The sequence below is a fragment of the Typopeltis vanoorti genome, chromosome 11 (genome assembly GCF_054136105.1).
Source record: "Typopeltis vanoorti isolate ZY-2024b chromosome 11, IOZ_Tvanoo_1.0, whole genome shotgun sequence".
Lineage (NCBI taxonomy): Eukaryota > Metazoa > Arthropoda > Arachnida > Uropygi > Thelyphonidae > Typopeltis > Typopeltis vanoorti.
The window spans coordinates 52,500,288-52,519,058 of record NC_143559.1 but is presented as its reverse complement, the minus strand read 5'-3'; the positions used below and the strand labels follow the sequence as shown (position 1 = coordinate 52,519,058).

The window sequence follows — 18,771 nt, the reverse complement described above, 5'->3', positions numbered from 1 at the left end:
CATAATTTTTATGTACCAACCACAAATTTTTAAAAATTATGTACCAACCACAAATGGTACATAATTTTTAAAAGAATTGAATGACTAGAACCAAGATTAAATCTTGGTTCTAGTCATTCAATTCTTTTTAAAAAAATATGCATGTTAACCGAGTTAATGATCATTCTTTCATATATATATTATGGATTTAAAGCTTACTAATAAGAAAATAATGTGATTCTTTCATTGAATTCATTATGTCAACTTTATACTTTATTCCTTTTTTATTTCATTTTTATTTTTTATTTATTTATTTTTTTTGTAAAATAGAGAGGCTGCTAGAGATGCAAAAAAATGGTGTACATCTTATAACAGATCTAAAAGAAAACTATTGCAAATGAAACCAGTGTCATTTGGCAGAGTGTTGGTTTGCTCACCATGTTGCCGTGAAGTAGGTACTCTGCATATTGAATTCATCTGGATAATTTCTAGTGGAAAATAATATTGAATAAATTTAATTATAATGGAAATCAGTTTTTAGCATACCTTGCTGTTTAGGATAAATCTAGCAAAGTTTGCTTGCTTATAAAGTAAACTATACTTAAAAAGAAAATATATATTTTTATTTTTATTCTTTGTCCAAGCATAAGTGCATGAAGTAACATTCTAGTAGGCTCCTTGTACTTGAAGGCAGATGACTTTGTATCATATTGTCCTAGTATCCCATAATGCACAACACGTTTTGTTTTTGATGTATTACATTGCTAAGCATTATGAGAATAGTGACTATCCAGACCAGTTTCAACCTCGTAGGTGAGAAAGTGAAGGGGGGGGGGAGGTCATCATAGGCCTAGAGTAGCATAAGGTTGCAAGACTCAATTAGGTGGGAAAAAAAGATTGATGGTAGGAGAGAGGAAAACACAACAGCCTCAGCTCCTTCATATCATCATATTGCCTAAGTTTCTCCCCCCCCCCCTCCTCGCTCTCAGTCTCATATACTGTAGGTTGAATGATTAAAAGACCAGCTGCAACCAAAATTCAGTAATGACTCATACCAAGTTGTTAACCTTTTTCTAAGTTAACTTTGGGTTGAATCTCATTATCTGGGATAGTTTTCCAGTCATCCCTGCAGTTTACTATAAGACCACAGTGAAATGAGTAAATGGAACTGTGTGAGAAACCTTTTATAACAAGAAAAGCCAGAATTTTAACTTACTATAATTAGTATTTCTTGATGTAATTGTATTGCACTACATAACCAAAAATTTGATATTTCTTAGAACGCCTCTTTCTAAATTTAAAAATTGATGTACTGAATAACAGAATTTCCATAACATAGTATCATGGTATTGTATAACTAGTATTTAGACTTAGGTGTTGGTTTACATTCATGTTGCACTTTATTGGAGAGAAATAATTAAACAACAAGCTTAATCCATTTCAATATTTCATCTCAGTCAAAGAGACATTATCTGAATACAATGTTAAAATTGTAACACACAAAAAACACACAAGAAACAATAAGTGGAAGAAATGAGATAGAATAAGCAAAGACTAAAGTTGTATGAGGGGATACCCCTCTATGGGTGCTGTTGGCTAAGTTAACCTGAGATGTGGTGTTAGGCCTAAGAATTTGGGAAATTCAAAATTTTTGAAACTTTAATTCTTAGGCCTCCCACCTCACATCTTAAGCTAGCCAACAACACCCATTCGTTATTACTTGTGTATTTTTGTATGTTATTACAATTTTAACATTGTATTCTCGTGATGTCTCTTTGACAGATGAAATATTGAAATCGATTAAATTTATTGTTTAATTATTCTCTTTGTGCTGTAAATTATTCCATTAAAGTGCAACATGAATATTGTATAACATATGTATGTTCCATTTCTGGTTTCAAAAGGTTTGCATTACATTTAATTTTACATCAAATCATCTACCTGTATCTCTTTTGATTCTAGCAGCTGATATAATAACTTAAATCTTGATTGTTTTTCCTTGTACGATGTTCTGCTGCTTACACCATATATTTGATCCCCCCCCTCCCCCCACACGTCATTGTCATTTCATAGGTCTTGGAACCACTTGTATGAAGGATTGATATATCTATCTACAAACACACACACACACACACACTACATAATTTGAAGAAATTTCAAGACTAAAAGCTGAGGGAGTGCAAAACCAGTGGTGGCCGGTGAAAATTTTAAGTGGGGGTGCTGTGCTGCATATACAATAATAAAAAAAAATCAGCTAACACCTTTTTATTCCTGTATATATAGGGAGTAGGCAAGTCCGTTTTAAGCCCTATCTAACTTTTGGAGACTGAGTGGGCAGTTCAATCTCCACTGGTACCCAATCAGAGATAGCTGGCCCAAGGCTATCACTAATTAAGCGGCACGCAGTGAAGAGAGACGGCTTTACAGGTGTCACCATCTCGTGGTCCCTAACCCTAACACTTGTATTTAATTTCTGAAATAATGTGGGTTCTACGGTCGATTTTCTTGAGTTTACGGAACGAAAAACCCGAGTTTTCGGGAGGAAAAACCCGCTTGCCCGTGCCAGAGCTCAACTAACTCGGGAACCGGTCGAAAAAAGGCTTAGAAAAATTTCCTCTAGTCGCCGACTAGACTCGCAACCAAGTCTTCCTTCGTGCAGCCAAGCGCCATGGTATGCAACCGCCGCATCCACTGAGCTACACAGGCTCTTATAAAAAAAATAAAAATTAAAAAAAAAATTTTTTTTTCCTAATCAGTAATCAGTTTATTAATAAATAAATTTACATATTAAAAAATTGCTTTATTAAAAATATTTCACCCTCACTATGAACAAACACCAATAATAACAGTTATGTATCTCACAAAAATAACGCGCATGCAAACGATGCACTGCCCAAACGAGAAGTGTCGGAATGACTGGTAACGTGCAATCACATGTGCAAACGAATATCGGCGAGATGGTTGCATTTGGCTAAACATGATAATTCTGACTCTGCGTTAGATCGCAGTGTATTTGTTTCGTAATCTAAAGCATTAATCGAACAATTATTAACTATTCAGTTACTGTCGAAACATAAGCTGTAACCTTTAACATGTTGTATTGTATTTATATAATGTTGTAAGCATTGTTATTATTTATAAACACAAACAAAATTTAAATTTTTAATTTTTTCCTTGTTAAGGCTGCATTTTCGCAGTGCTTACGTACAGGCTGCCACTGTGCAAACCTCATCAGCAAATTCTTGGTATATACCCTCAAGGGGCGTACAGGATATGATAGTACTACATGAAAAATTTACATAATTACCAACTTCCTATCTACAATTTTCACCAAATCAGTCTGTTACCTGTCAAGACTCTAATATTATCAGATCTCATATTTCTGTCTTCTAAGGCACTTTTTACTGTATCATTTCACCTATATCGTGGTCTTCTTCTGGGTCTTTTTCCTGCCAACCTGGCCAAGAACACTTGTTTTGCTAATCTTTCCAATCCCATTCTGTTTAAGTGGCCATACCACCTGAGATTAGCTCTGCTAGTGCATTCCTTTATGCTGACAATGTCCTTTCCTAATATCCTCGTTTTAATATGATATTGCCATTGATGCAATCTGTTCATGCCCCTAATCTTTCTCAGGACTCTCATATCTGTGGTCTCTAGTCTTTGTTCAAGTGTTTTACTTCTGACTCAGCTCTCAGATTCACAAGCTAAAATTGGTTTGAACACTGTCTTGTATACAGCTAATTTAGTGTTTTGGCTAATTTCTCTCTTATTCCATATAAATTTATTCAGTTGACTTCTGTTAAATTTGTGATCTTTGTAAACTTCATAAGAGAATTTACTTCATCACAATTTAACTTAACTTAATTTAATTTAACCTTAATAAGAAAATCGTGCTTTCATCTAAGTATAAAATGAAATAAATATATTGAAAAGAATAATTTTTAACTCGTATAAGAACATTGATTGTATAATATTAGAAAAATGAGATAATTAAATTACAGTATTTAGTTATAAGAATTTTGCATGTAAAAGGCTTGCTTGTTATACACTTGAAACAAGAGATTGTAATAAACTTAGTTTAATCCTTTATCCAAGTGTGAGCAAACAAAGTTTGACCCTGAAAGTATCTTCAGGACTTGGGTTAGGTGGTACAACACCGGGAAACTCGTTGCAAAGGTGAAGCAAGCTTACATCACTCCTATCTCAGTATCTACCATAATGCAAAACACATCTCCTTGCAGATATGTATAATGTTATGCATTAAGGGAAGGGCCATTACCCAGACTAGTTTCGACCTTTATTGGGGTCTCTTCAGTAGGAGCCAGGTCCAGATGTGGAGATACCAGGCAGAAGCAATAGCAAGGTCATCTCTACCTATTGGAGTTGCCAAAAGGTGTGACACCTTTTTTATTAAATTACTCTGGATTTAGAGAAAGATGTTGAAAGTTTATTTTTCACTTGTTTGCGCACACTTGGATAAAGGATTAAACTAAATTTATTATAGTCTAACCAAGTGAAAAATAAACTTTCAACATCTTTCTCTAAATCCAGAGTAATTTAATAAAATAGGTGGCACACCTTTTGGCAACTCCTATAGGTAGAGATGACCTTGTTATTGCTTCTGCCTGGTATCTCCACATCTGGACCTGGCTCCCACTGAAGAGACCCCAATAAAGGTCGAAACTAGTCTGGGTAGTGGCCCTTCCCTTAATGCATAACATTATACATATCTGCAAGGAGATGTGTTTTGCATTATGGGAGATACTGAGATAGGAGTCATGTAAGCTTGCTTCACCTTTGCAACGAGTTGCACGGTGTTGGTACCACCTTACCCCAGTCCTGAAGATACTTTCAGGTGCAAACTTTGTTTGCTCACACTTGGATAAAGGATTAAACTAAATTTCATATAGTCTAACCAAGTGAAAAATAAACTTTCAAGAGATTGTAAATTATGCTAATTCTTAGAAAAAATGGGTGAGCTGATAGAGTTTGATAAAGCTTACTCATAGAGTTACCTAGAACTGAAGTAAAGTCCAACGTCACGGTTCCCGATTTAGACATTACTGCGGGTTCGGTCGTGTGCACATGGCCCACCAAATATGGAAAATTCAGCAGGGAGATGCCACCCTAGCAGGTTATGAGACACGTATCCTAATGGTCGGGAGGAAAGAAAATTAATTGCAGATGCTGGTAGGGTCATAATATAAAAGGGTTAGGACCCCCCCCCCCAGGGTGTTTTGCTAGTTTTCGTTTGGAGGTGTCAGTTTACTGAGTGATGTTAGGAGTCCCCTCAATCCGCCACGACATGGAATATTAGTAAGTCGGATTTAGGTCCTGTTTTCCTATCATCGAGAACAAAGGATGCCACATGGTCGGGGAGAAAGGTATTTACTGCATACTAAGCCAACCCTAGTCTAAAGGAAGGAGACTATCAGTGGAAATTGTGGATATCCTCATAGCAAATTTGATGACTGCAGAACAGTAGATAGATTGCTTTTCCTTAGAAGAAGCCTGATATGCTGCAACCGAGTTGGCCCTCATGTTCTGAAGTATCCCAAATGTGTCCCACTACAGAAGGAAATTGTCTTCAAGAATCGCAGACAAGTAGCGTCTAGTAGAAGAGTTTCATCAAACGGTATTGTGAAAAGTTTTATGTTAATTCTGTTAATTTAATATGGCTGTAATTGTAATTCGTATTACTAAGCAATTGAAGAACTTGAATGAGAGTTGAACTAGGACTTTAGCTCACTTAATAGTATAGAGAAAGAGAGAACTAGTTTATTAGTATTACTGAACGAGCGATAATGTGTATAGATACTAGTACATATATAGTATAGATACTAGTAACTGAGAAAAGTCTAAGAGAATTGAATGTGGCGTTCATTGTAATGACGGAATTGCTATGCCCACATAACTCTTGTAAATTTAATAAACAAGAATGTGTCCCATTCTTGTTTATTTATATATTTCCTTTATACTTTGCTTTCCTTTATATATCCTGTCCTTTTTTTTTTGTCCTTTTTCTTTGCGTATCGTCACCTCCATACTAGAAATCTAAGCTCTTGCTCCTCTTAGTATTCTAAAACATTTATTTTTTTTAAAGCTGTGCCATTTAGGATATTTAGTTTATAAAGAAAGTTAAAACAAGAAGCAAAATCCTAAATAAGTCTAGAAGTGAAATAATCATGCAGTCATAACCCTGATCTCGTAACTTAACCTTCCCCCCCCCTGCACCTTGGTTTGTACGTTTATAACAAGTACATTGAATGGCAATTTCAGACAACTGAATATTTGATAAGCAAAATTTTATCAAACTCATAAATACAATACAGTACATTAAATTCTAAAAACTACAATTGAATACTAAGATGATACAATGTTAATAACATAAGCAAAATACAAAAAATGAAAATTTCACACTAGCACGTGGGATAAATTATTATGCCTCCACAAAGAACTTTACACACTCAAGATAAAGGGACTTTCCCATCAATGATAAGTTGGCTTAAATCTTTTACTCACTTAAGTACAATAATATGACACAATTGGATTACACATATTAATTTACACAAGTTGTGTGGGCTTAGTAATTCCGTTGCTACAATGAATGCCACATTCAATTTTCTTGAACTTTCTCAGTTAAGGGTAAAATACATGTACTAGTATCTATACACACTATCGCTCGTTCAGTAATACTAATAAACTAGTTCTCTCTTTCTCTATACTATTAAGTGAGCTAAAGTCCTAGTTCAACTCTCATTCAAGTTCTTCAATTGCTTAGTAATACGAATTACAATTACAGCCATATTAAATTAACAAAATTAACATAAAACTTTTCACAATACCGTTTGATGAAACTCTTCTACTAGACGTTACTTGTCTGTGATTCCTGAAGAAAATCTCCTTCTGTAGTGGGACATATTTGGGGTACTTTGGAACATGAGGGCCATCTCGGCTGCGGCATATCAGGCTTCTTCTGGGGAAACACGATCTATCTGCTGTTCTGCAGTCATCAGATTAGCCATGAGGATATCCACAATTTCCACTGTTAGTCTCCTTCCTTTAGACTAGCGTTGGCTTAGTATGCGGTAAATACCTTTCTTCCCGACCATGTTGCATCCTTTGTTCTCGATGGTAGGAAAATGGGATCTAAATCCCACTTACTAATATTCCATGTTGTGGCAGACAGAGCTCCTGACCGTCACTCAGTAAACTGCATAAGGTAACCTCCAAACGAAAACTGGCAAAAGACCCTTGGGGGGGGGTCCTAACCCTTTTATATTATGACCCTACCGACACCTCCTGCAATTAATCCCCCCCCCCCCCCGACATTAGGATACGTTTCTCGTAACCTGTTAAGGTGGCGTCTCCCTGCTGAATTTCCATCTTTGGTGGGCTGTGTGCACGCAACTGACCCGTGGCAGTGTCTAAATCGGGAACCGTGACCTTGGACCTTACTTCGGTTCTAGGTAACCCTATGAGTCAGCTTTATCAAACTCTATCAGCACACCCATTTTTTTCTAAGAATTAGCATAACTTACAATCTCTTGTTTCATTGTATAACAAGCAAGCCTTTTATATGCAAAATTCTTATAACTAAATATGAATATTTAGTTATAAGAATTATAATTAGAAAAATGAGATAATTTAGTTATCTCATTTTTCTAATATTATGCAATCAGTGTTCTTATACGAGTTAACAATTATTCTTTTCAATATATTTATTTCATTTTATACTTGTAAGCACGATTTTCTTATTAAGGTTCTACTTGTTAAATTGTGATCAAGTAAGTTCTCTTATGAAGTTTACAAAGATCACAAATTTGACACCTCCTACCATACCAGCTTTGTTGATTCTGTTTTCTATTTCCATATTTAATTTATGATAATCTTCACTAAAAATTGTGCCTAAGTAGCTAAAATGTTTTACTTGTTGTATAGGTTCTCCAGTCACAATACAGTTGATATTTTCAATGTTTCTGCCTATTTTCATTGTCTTTGTCTTTTTAATGCTGACCTTCATACCATAACAACAGTTATTCAGTTTAGTCAAGGATTCTTGTAGACTTGTAACGGATTTATTTAGAAGTATAAAATCATCCACAAACAGCTGAGATTAACATCTCCAATTTTGATATCAGGTTTAATAACACTTTCCTTCATAATATGATCCATATAGATAATGTACATGCTTGTCTGACATCAGATTTAACATTAAACCACCTTCCTGTACTTCCTTCAATTCTAACTGCTGATTTACAACTCAAATAAAGACTAAGTATTATTATTATTATTATTACGGGTATCTCCATGGAGTCAGTAGACTCATCATGGTAGACCCAAACTATCAAAACAATATCTATCGTATCTGTTCTTGAATTCATTTACAGATGAAGAACTCAACTGAGTCAGGCAATTCATTCCACTCATTCACCACCATCCAGGTGAAAAATCTAGTTCTCACACCCTTGTTAACCACACTTTTCCTTAATCACCATCCAGGTGAAAAATCTAGTTCTCACACCCTTGTTAACCACACTTTTCCTTAATTTTGAGGGATGACCTCTTGATCTTCCATCACTATCACATAGCTGAAATATTTACCCTGCATCAGTCTTATAAGAACCTTTTAGTAATTTAAATGTTTCTATCATATCGCCTCTTCTCCGCGTATCGACCAACCTCTGCAACCCACAAATAAATGGTAATCACTTCCAATTTCAAATCGTCTGTACACCCTGGTGTCCTGCACCAGGGAGAAAACTTCACTATCAACAATAGCATAGTCAATGAGACCTTTTTTATTCCTTGCCTGTACTCTCCATGTGAATTTGTGGGTGCAAAACTCAATAAAGAGAAATACAAAAAATGTACATTACAAGAGAACAACAGCTATAAATTAAGTAGCAAACTGATTGCAGACATTTGAAGGCATTCTGGATGCCATAGTATTGTTAAGCACATTCACACTGGCATGATCTCACATACACCAAAGTTGGATATCAGAGAAGTTAGAGGTGAGGTTAGTATTAAGGTTGACCAGACTGAAGACAATTTCTGTTGATTCAGTAATTCATTTCTCAAACTCATCATAGCATCCAAAAGTGAATAAGAACACATATATACATCTATATCTATATATATACATATAGATATGGTCTTGTTAGCCTAGTGGTTAGCATATCTGCTCTCCAGCCAAGAGGTTCGAATCCAGCCATGGGCATGAATGTTTGTGATTGTCTGCAAATATACTAGTGGTGGTGGGCAGTAGATGGCATTGGTGTAGATGATGCGGTTTGATGTAGTTGGTGGATTGAGTGCTGGAAACAGAGAGCTGTAGAGTAGATGCCCTCCCTTAAAAGTCTTTGGACTCCTTGGAGGTGTCACATAATAACAATAATAAAATAGGTATGTATGTATGTATGTATATATGTATGCAACCTATATATGTGACCCCACTGGAGTGTACACACACGTTTTCATATATCATTATTATTATGGGACACCTCCAAGTAGTCCAAGGCCTCATTGAGGGAGGGCACTTGCTCTACAATTCTCTCTCTCCACCACTCATTTCACCGAATACAATGAATTACCTCATCTATGCCAGTGCCATCTACTGCCCACTAGCACCACTAGTATTTTTACAGACAATCACAAGCATCCATGCCCACAGCAGGATTCAAACCCGCAGCCTTCTAGCTGGGGAGCGGATACACTAACCACTCGGGCAACCAGGCTGGCATATATATATGTAATTAATTTTTTATCTTGGGGATATTGTATATTAGGGTTATCAAGTAATTTTATAAGCTTGGTTATTTAACTCCTAATCCCATGTATGCAAACAATTAAGTTTGCACCTGAAACATAGTTCAAGTCTAAAGATGGTACAACACCAGGGCAACTCATTGTAAAGGTGGGTAAAGCTCTGATCACTATTCTTAGTATTTTCCCATAATGTAAAGCACATCTCACTAAAAGATGTATACTGCAATACATTATGGGTGGGGTCACTACCCAGACCGGTTTCAACCTTTTTTGAGGTCTCCTCAGTGAGTAGCTAGACACTAAATACCAAGGTTTTAGTAATACAGAGCCTTATCAACTTTACCTATAGAAGTTGCTGCGAGGTGTTTTTATTTTTAATAAGAATCTCTGGAGGAGATATAGATGTAATTCATTTTTTAACTTGGGGATATTGTATATTAGGTTTACCAAGTAATTTTATAAGCTTGGTTATTTAACTCCTAATCCCAAGTATGCAAACAATTAAATTTGTGCCTGAAACATAGTTCAAGTCTAAAGATGGTTCAACACCAGGGCAACTCATTGTAAAGTGGGTAAAGCTCTGACCAAATGCTCTGTCTGGTCAGATTGCAGATTCTGTATCGTATTGCAGTATACATCTTTTAGTGAGATGTGCTTTACATTATGGGAAAATACTAAGAATAGTGATCACAGCTTTACCCACCTTTACAATGAGTTGCCCTGGTGTTGTACCATCTTTAGACTTGAACTATGTTTCAGGTGCAAACTTAATTGTTTGCATTCTTGGGATTAGGAGTTAAATAACCAAGCTTATAAAATTACTTGGTAACCCTAATATATATATATATATATATATATATGTATGAGTCATTAGTATATTGCGCTTAATTTTAGGAATCATGCGATGCCAGGAAGCAATTATTGGAGTGTTTTACAGGAATAAATGCAGAAATATAATATTGGTGATATTGCTATTCCATGGGTTTGCACCACACACACTTAGCACACCTGGAATATACGCTTCTGACACAAATACATACATACATATATATATTGTTTTTATTATTAAGAGAGAGACCTCCAGACAGCCCAAAACTCATTGAGGGAGGCCATACTATTCACACCAGCTGTCATACCTGTTCTTGAATTCATTCACTCTACTTACATATACAACATCCAACACCATTCCATTCCAATCATGCACCACACTATCAGAGAAAAATCTCATCCTCCCTCTCTTCTTGACAGCATTCATTCTCAACTTCCAAGGATGACCTCGACCTTGCTCTTTTCCCCATCATCCATTGAATGAAAAATTCCATCTACTGAAATTTTGTATAACTCTTTCAGAAGTTTGTAAGTCTCAATCATTTCATCCCTCTTTCTCCTGTTAGCTAGTGACAGCAGCCTACAAATTCTGAATCTGTCTTCATAATTAGTATTCCACAATCCTGATATAATTTTTGACACTCTCTCCACATATTGTATCAGAATCACAACAGAAACCAGGAGACCAAACTTGTGCCCAATAATCCAATTGAGGTCTTATCAAGTCCTAGTAAAGAGGAAAAATTACTTCCTTATAAATTAAAGATACTAAGAAATTATATAGTTGGTTTAATCCTGTATCCGAGTGTAAGCAAACAAAGTGTGCGCCTCAAGTATTTTCAGGACTGGGGAAACTCGTGGTAAGGGTGGTATGACTTCACATCACTTGCATTAGTATCCCATAATGCAAAGCACATTTCCTGGAGGACATGTATAATGCTGTGCATTATGGGAAGGATCACTACCCAGACTGGTTTCCCTGTTTAAGTGTGGGGTTACATCTCCAAAAACTCATGCTATCACTCAGATCACCCAACAATGAGTGACCATTTAACTCAGTAGTGGATCTGCTCAGTGACAGGTTCCCCTACCACCAAGCAGAACCACTCATATTCCAGCAAAATAATCGGTCAAAGAAGTCCTAATATAGGCCACCCCAATGGATCCAAATCCCTGGATGCTCAAAAGTTCCCTGAGGCAAATATCTTTTAAGGGAACAAAAACTCTGCTCCCCCCAGAACGATTTAAGAATGATTTGGATGGTACACTGTCTCTTCTTTATCTCTTCACACTCGGCATTTGCGATTGTTACAGATCTTTTATGCTTTCTTTGATGTAATCATTCAAAGCTCGCTTTTCTTCTTCTTCTTCTCTTATTTACTTCACTTGCAAAAGACCACACCTTCCACTTTTTGTAGCTATGTATAACCGATCTACATCTCTATGTGGGTGAAAGGCATGATTAGCTGTCATAAATTTTTATGATTTACAATCAAGTGTCTATGCACGTGATTATAAAACTGAACAGTGACTGAACACAAGCAGATTGGCTTGTGTCCAGTCAATTATTTCTGCTGTGTATCTGATTACAGGGATCACTTGTGTATTGATTGCTGTTATAATGTTGCCTCCATTTGGTTTGGACTTCATAACATTTCTAACTCTCTTCAGACATTCATGCACTGTTTTCATTTTTACTTCTGAACTTAAAATTTCATTTGCCTCAAGAATTCATTATGTATTTATAGTATTTGCACTATGGCAAATTTTTTAATAATTTTCCTTCCATTTGCAAATATGATTCTTTTGTTGCCTCTTATTTCACTTAAACTATGGAGGGTGTTGCACATTTCTCAAGTCCAAATTCCATACAAATGTCTTCACTGAAGATTCAGATTGTATTGAGTAGTGACTCAATTCCTCTAGATGATTTTCTGTATAGCTTTAGGCCAACCATATATAACATGAATTATTATTAATCAGAGACTTACAGGAAGTCAAGAACTCATCAAGGGAGACTATACATTACCTATATTAGCTGTAAGACTTTTAAACTCATGCACACTAAATTGACTCAACATTTTCAACAGAGAAATTATTCTTTCCACTTGCTGCACTGTAAGAGATAAATCTAGTTCTCACTTTTTCTTCATTATTATTATTATTATTACACTCTCCATAGAGTCAACAGATTCATTGTGGGAGGTTCATTCAACTGACAACATATTTATCATAATACAATCTTAAAATCTTTAACACTCCTTGAATTAACAGCACATTCTGGTAATGCATCCCATTCACTGACAGTTTTCCATGTAAAAAATCTACTCCTCACACCCTTCTTCATCATACTTATACATAACTTCCAGGAATGACCTCTGGTTCTTCTTCTCTCACCTTCTACTCTTTTTATAATCCCCTCTGGATTAATCTGATAAAATCCTCTCACTAACTTAAATGTCTCATTCATATCACCTGTATTCCTCCTATCCACCAAACTCTGTAATAATCCAAATCTCTTCAACCTCTCTCCATAGCCAGCATTCCAAAGTCCTGATATTGTCTTAGTCACTCGTCTCTGAACCAACCCTGTCTAATGTCTCCACATCACATTGAAATCCAGGTGACCAGATCTGAGCACAGTAGTCCAAGTGTGTCTGACCAGTGCCTTACACAGTGGTACAACCACTTCCTTATTATTATTATTATCTCGGGCAACTCCAAGGAGTCGATAGACTCATCAAGGGAGGCCCTAATATCATGTCAAGAGCAACTATTCAACATTCACACAGCATTTATCATACCTTGCCTTGAACTCATTCACAGTCATAGCACCCACAACAGACTCTGGCAGCTTATTCCACTCATTCACCACTCTCCAAGTAAAAAACCTAGTTCTAACACCCCTGCTAACCACACTCTTTCCCAGCTTCCATGTATGGCCCTTAGTCCTCCCACCACCAATCCTATTCTCATAAATATCTTCTGGATTAGTCCTATAGAAACCCTTCAGTAATTTGAATGTCTCAATCATATCACCCCTTTTCTGCCTATCAACCAAATTTTGCAACCTACAAATCTTCAACCTGTTCTCATAAGGTTCATTCCACAGACCTTCTATCATCTTAGTCACTCGTCTCTGGATCCTCTCCACTTCCTCCCCATCACGAAGAAACCGTGGTACCCATAACTGGGCACAGTAGTCCAGATGGGGTCTTATCAAGACTTGATACAGAGGAACAACAACTTGTTTGTCTCTGCATGTTAAGTATTTTTCAGAAGCCAAGTGATTTGATGAGCTGATTTAGTTACTTTTGCAATGTGCTCCCTAAACTTCAACTCCCTATCCACCAACACTCCCAAATCCCTGGCCTCATCAATCTCCTGGAGTACGGTTCCACCAATATGATATTCTGCTGCTAATCTTTTCACTCCAAAATGCATAACCTTACACTTTGCCACATTAAATTGACATCCATTTTCCCTAGCCCAGTCCTCCAAACTATCCTAACACACTTATCCTTACATGTTAGAATACTTCTTATCATAGCAGCACTACACTGTGCAGCCTTTGCAACACTAGCAATATGCTCTCTAAAATTCAGTCTACTGAAGTTTAGAGGGCATATTGATGATGTCAATCATTACCACCCCCAAATCTGTAATCTCATCCACTTCCTGCAGTATGGCACCACTGATATAGTACACAGTCTTATATTTTTGCACTACAAAATGCAACACCTTACACTTATTAAAACTACAACCCCACTCTTTTGTCCAAGTAAAAAGTCTATTCAAATCTTCCTAAAGGGATTCAACATCAGCATTGCTGCTTATAATTCTTCCCAACTTTGCATCATCAGTAAATAACTGAAGAATCCCAGTCAGTCCACATGATATATTGTTTACAAACAAGTTAAGCAGCAGGTGCCCAGAACCCTGAGGCATGCCACTGGTTAGCCTTCTTTTTTGAGACACTGTTCCATCGTACCCAACCTGCTGGTACCATTCTGTTCCATCTAACTATTATACTATCTATTCCCATCCTCTGTAGCTTATACACCAACTTATCATGTGGTAATCTAGCAAACGCTTCTGCAAAGTCTAAGAATATCACTGTATATGATTCTCCCTTATCTAACACACTTGTCACCTTATCATAAAATGCTAGTAAATTACTAAAACAGGACCTACCCTTTACCAATCCATGCTGATCCAATTCTGTATTCAATTCTTTACCAATCTCTCCAACACCTTGACCACAACTGCAGTTATGCAGACTGGCCCATAGCTGGAGATGTCTGTGTTAGAACCATTCTTGTGGAGTGGTACTATTTTGCCTTCTTACTCCTTAGGAACCCTACCCACTGCAAGGCTTTCAAGCAGGTAAAGCAGGTCAAGGGCATAACCAACTGTGGTGGAGATTCCTTAAGAATACGTGGTGATATGTCATCCATTTCCATAGCCTTATTCACATATAACCTAACCAACATCTGATACACCTCTGCTTCTTTCACTTCTAATTCTCCTAATACTTACCTCTCTTCTATATATTGCACCGGCTCATTTATACCAGTATGATATATGCTGATAAAGTGCTTGTTCAATTCCACTATATCCTTTTTGGAAAATTATGGAGACAACTACCGTGTTTGAGTAAAACTTTAGTTTAATATAAACCAAAATCCACATTCAATGTTTCGACCTTTATATCAAGATCATCTTCTGGAGCATATACTATATACAGAGAAACAAGCTGAACTACAATCTGCATGGTTTAAAGGTGGCATTGAGATTATAATGGTGTAGGATTCTGTTTAATCTCAATGCTACCTTTAAACCACCTACAAAACTTAAAAACATATTTAACTCCTCTAAGAGTCCTCTCCTCCCATTGGCACATCCTGGAGTTTATTGCATCCACTGCACCTGTAACTTACCGTACATTGGTGAAACAGGACATACAATCTCTATACATAAGAAAGAACACACAAGACACATTAAATATAACCATTTTGGTGAAGCAGACCTCTCGGATCACGCTCTCAACACCTTACACCAAATTGACTAGAAAAGTACCTGCTCTTTATACCATACAAAAACCTGGTATGAAAGAAAATTTAAGAAAGCTTGCGAAATTCTGATATACTACCCAAATATCAACAATAATGGTGGCATGAAAATTCCAAGAATCTGGATTGCACACATTCAGCCTACCTAATATTTAGTATCCAGCATACTTCTGGACTCTAGGCAACTTGTATTGGAAACCATTCCATACCAACTGGTTAGAATTTATATGTATAATCATGGTGTTAATATATATATGTATACATAGATTTATTGTTGCTCCCAATGTAATTTTACAACCAATAGATAATATTAATAATAGGGCTCTAGCGTTGATGTAGTAAGTTTTTTATTTTTTTTATTTTTTTTCACCAGAGGTCAGGCCAATAATTGTTGTAATGGTTGGTCAGTAACTTTAACAAAACCATGTAGATTATAGTGCAGCTTATTTCTCTGTATATAGTATATATGCTCCAGAAGATGACCTTGATATAAAGGTCGAAACGTCGAATGTGGATTTTGGTTTATATTTATATTAAACTAAAGTTTTACTCAAACATAGTAGTTGTCTCCTTAATTTTCCAAAATGTATTTGGATCACTGTGTGAGCCTAAAAGAAAGGATTCCCATCATCCATGGAAATGATACTCACAAGCGTTGCAATTGGTACAGCAAGTTAAAGATACGTATTTCCCTTGTGATCAATCGGCTGGCCTTTTTAAAGAGATGCAGAGACAGTAACCTTATTCCCATCTGCATCAAGCTGAAAAAGAAATTTATGTCTGCTAAAGCACTTCGTATATATGACCACACAGAGAAAGCAATACTTAGAGAGCAAATCCAAACAGCCCGCAAAAACCTAGCAATAACTCAAAATCAGGTTTTAAAATTGCAGTCCGAACTATTGAGTTATATAAATCGAGATATTCTACAAGTACTTGAAAGAATTACTGACAGTTCGGCCAAATATATCCTAGAAAATAATAAAGAAAAACTCGAGGCCAAATTTCACAATTTGAAACAACGGCGAAATATGGCTGCCAATCATGAGATCTCCTCCCTGGTAAACAGCTCCAACAGTGAACAACAAACAAGGGAGACAAGGACCGACCAACTATCTGCAAGCAAGGACCATGTGACTTATCAAGCCACACCTTAAATAGCTGGATTTTATTTACCACACAGAAAGAGGCATTAGGTCCCTACCCAACAATATAGCTGATAAAATACGATTAGAAACCAGCAATGTTCTGAACAATAAGAAAACCATACATAATAATCTTACAAAAGTAAGGTAGGGTTCTGGGAAATCTGATAAGTTGATTCTTGTAACAAAAGAGAATATTTTTTTCTTCTATTTTTGGATTGCCTTTAGCCTGCAAAGCCAATTTCTTTTCATGCCCTGACTTAGCTTTCTGTACAATAATCTTAGGTTTTCTTGCCTATGCTTTACATATTTCATAACTTCTCTCATTATTATTCTCACTTAGTCTTCCTTCCACATCATATTCTTATGGATCTGTTGTTTAATGAGGTTGCACATCCATTTCATACCCACCCTTTGTTCTTTGAACTCTAGGGACACATTCAGATACTGCCTTATTTAAGCACCTTTTCAAAGCTTAAAGATCTGCAATTAATTGACCATCACATCTCTAGATCTGATGGCTCTGACTTCTTCCTATGCAGTTACCTGAAGGAAAAGGTGTATGTGAACAAGCCCTAGATAATCCAACAGCCGAAGGAGAACACTCATGCAGAAATTAGGGTACTGCAGCCAGAAACATTAACAGCAGTCATGGAACATGCCATAGAAGGAGCCTGTCTTTGTGAAACCAAAAATGGAAGACATTTATGTGTAGTTTTTTACCTAATAAAAAAAGATCTCCAGATTCTGAATTTCATTATAACAACAACAAAAAAAGAATAAAAATAATTAATACATAAAAAAATTTTTAAATGTTTAAATCACCTTCATGACTTATGGGTCACCCTGTATCTTTATTAACTTTGCATATCTGTACACACATTCTTACCATTTCTTCTATGATGATCTAGTTTACCTAATTGTCTGTATTAGTTCTAATCTCAGGAAATAATGCCTCCAGGCTAATGATGTTAAATTAATTCAAGTGCAGGCCATCTCTCTCTTATGCAAGACTTTTCTCTTAATTTTGTGCACCCAAAAACTCATATTCATTTTATCTACACTGCTTTTGTATCAAATAATTCACTATCTTAGCCCTCCTTTGTAATTTATTATTATCACAGGCAATGTTTCCTCTAAGATATGCATGTGCATGCACACACCTGTCAAAAAGGAGCATACACGGACCTAGTAACTGCATGCACAAAATGTTTCCTTTCAAAATTTCTAATTTCAGAAAGTCGGTAATTTTTGAATGCACTATAAAAATGAATTTTATGACAAATCATACTCATCACTTATTTAGTAATTTCTCCAATACCTTCAATCTAACATTACTCTAACCCATTCCAACTTAATGCACTCTCATTAGTACTTTTAGCCTGCACCATGTGAGCAAACTGACATTTATGTCAGCAAGTTGCAGAAGCATATTTGTTTAGAGTGTCTACTATCTAGACAGTACAGTCACTTGAACTCATGAAAACACTGATAGATTTTTGTAGCCACTTGGATTTAACAAATTAATTTAGCTCTTGAAATTTTACAGGTTATAGCTACATGAGAAAAGGGCAACATTAATATAAGAAATATTACATTAGCTAACACATTGAGTCCGAAGGTGGAAACTTGTGCACAAATTGTTTTTAATGCATACATGGGCTGGCAAAGATTAGAGGAAACATTGAACATAGGTAACAGAGCAAGAATTCTCACTTTCTACTTATTTCTTGCTTCTTCTAGCAGTCCTTTCATATACTCTCTCATACTGAACAGAAAAATATTGATGTTTACCATTGAAATACAATTTTATTAATACAGACCAGTATTTTACAATAAAAACATTTATTCAAACCTACCAGTTTCGCCAGCAAACTGTCATGCTTTTTCAAGGTAATTCAAACCTACCAGTTTGCTGGCGAAACTGGTAGGTTTGAATAAATATTTTTATTGTAAAATACTGGTCTGTATTA

At 36.1% G+C, this 18,771-nt stretch overlaps 1 protein-coding gene across 1 annotated transcript in view; it reads left to right on the top strand.

Moving 5' to 3' along the window:
- Positions 1-324: 324 nt before the first annotated feature.
- LOC150101579 (mechanosensitive cation channel TMEM63B-like) overlaps positions 325-18,771 on the top strand; it is a 226,952-nt gene continuing 208,505 nt past the window's right edge. Inside the window, exon 1 of the mRNA XM_090400846.1 lies at positions 325-430. Coding sequence (XP_090256972.1) covers positions 377-430 — 54 coding nt within the window. The 5' untranslated portion in view covers positions 325-376. The remainder of the gene's footprint in view (positions 431-18,771) is intronic.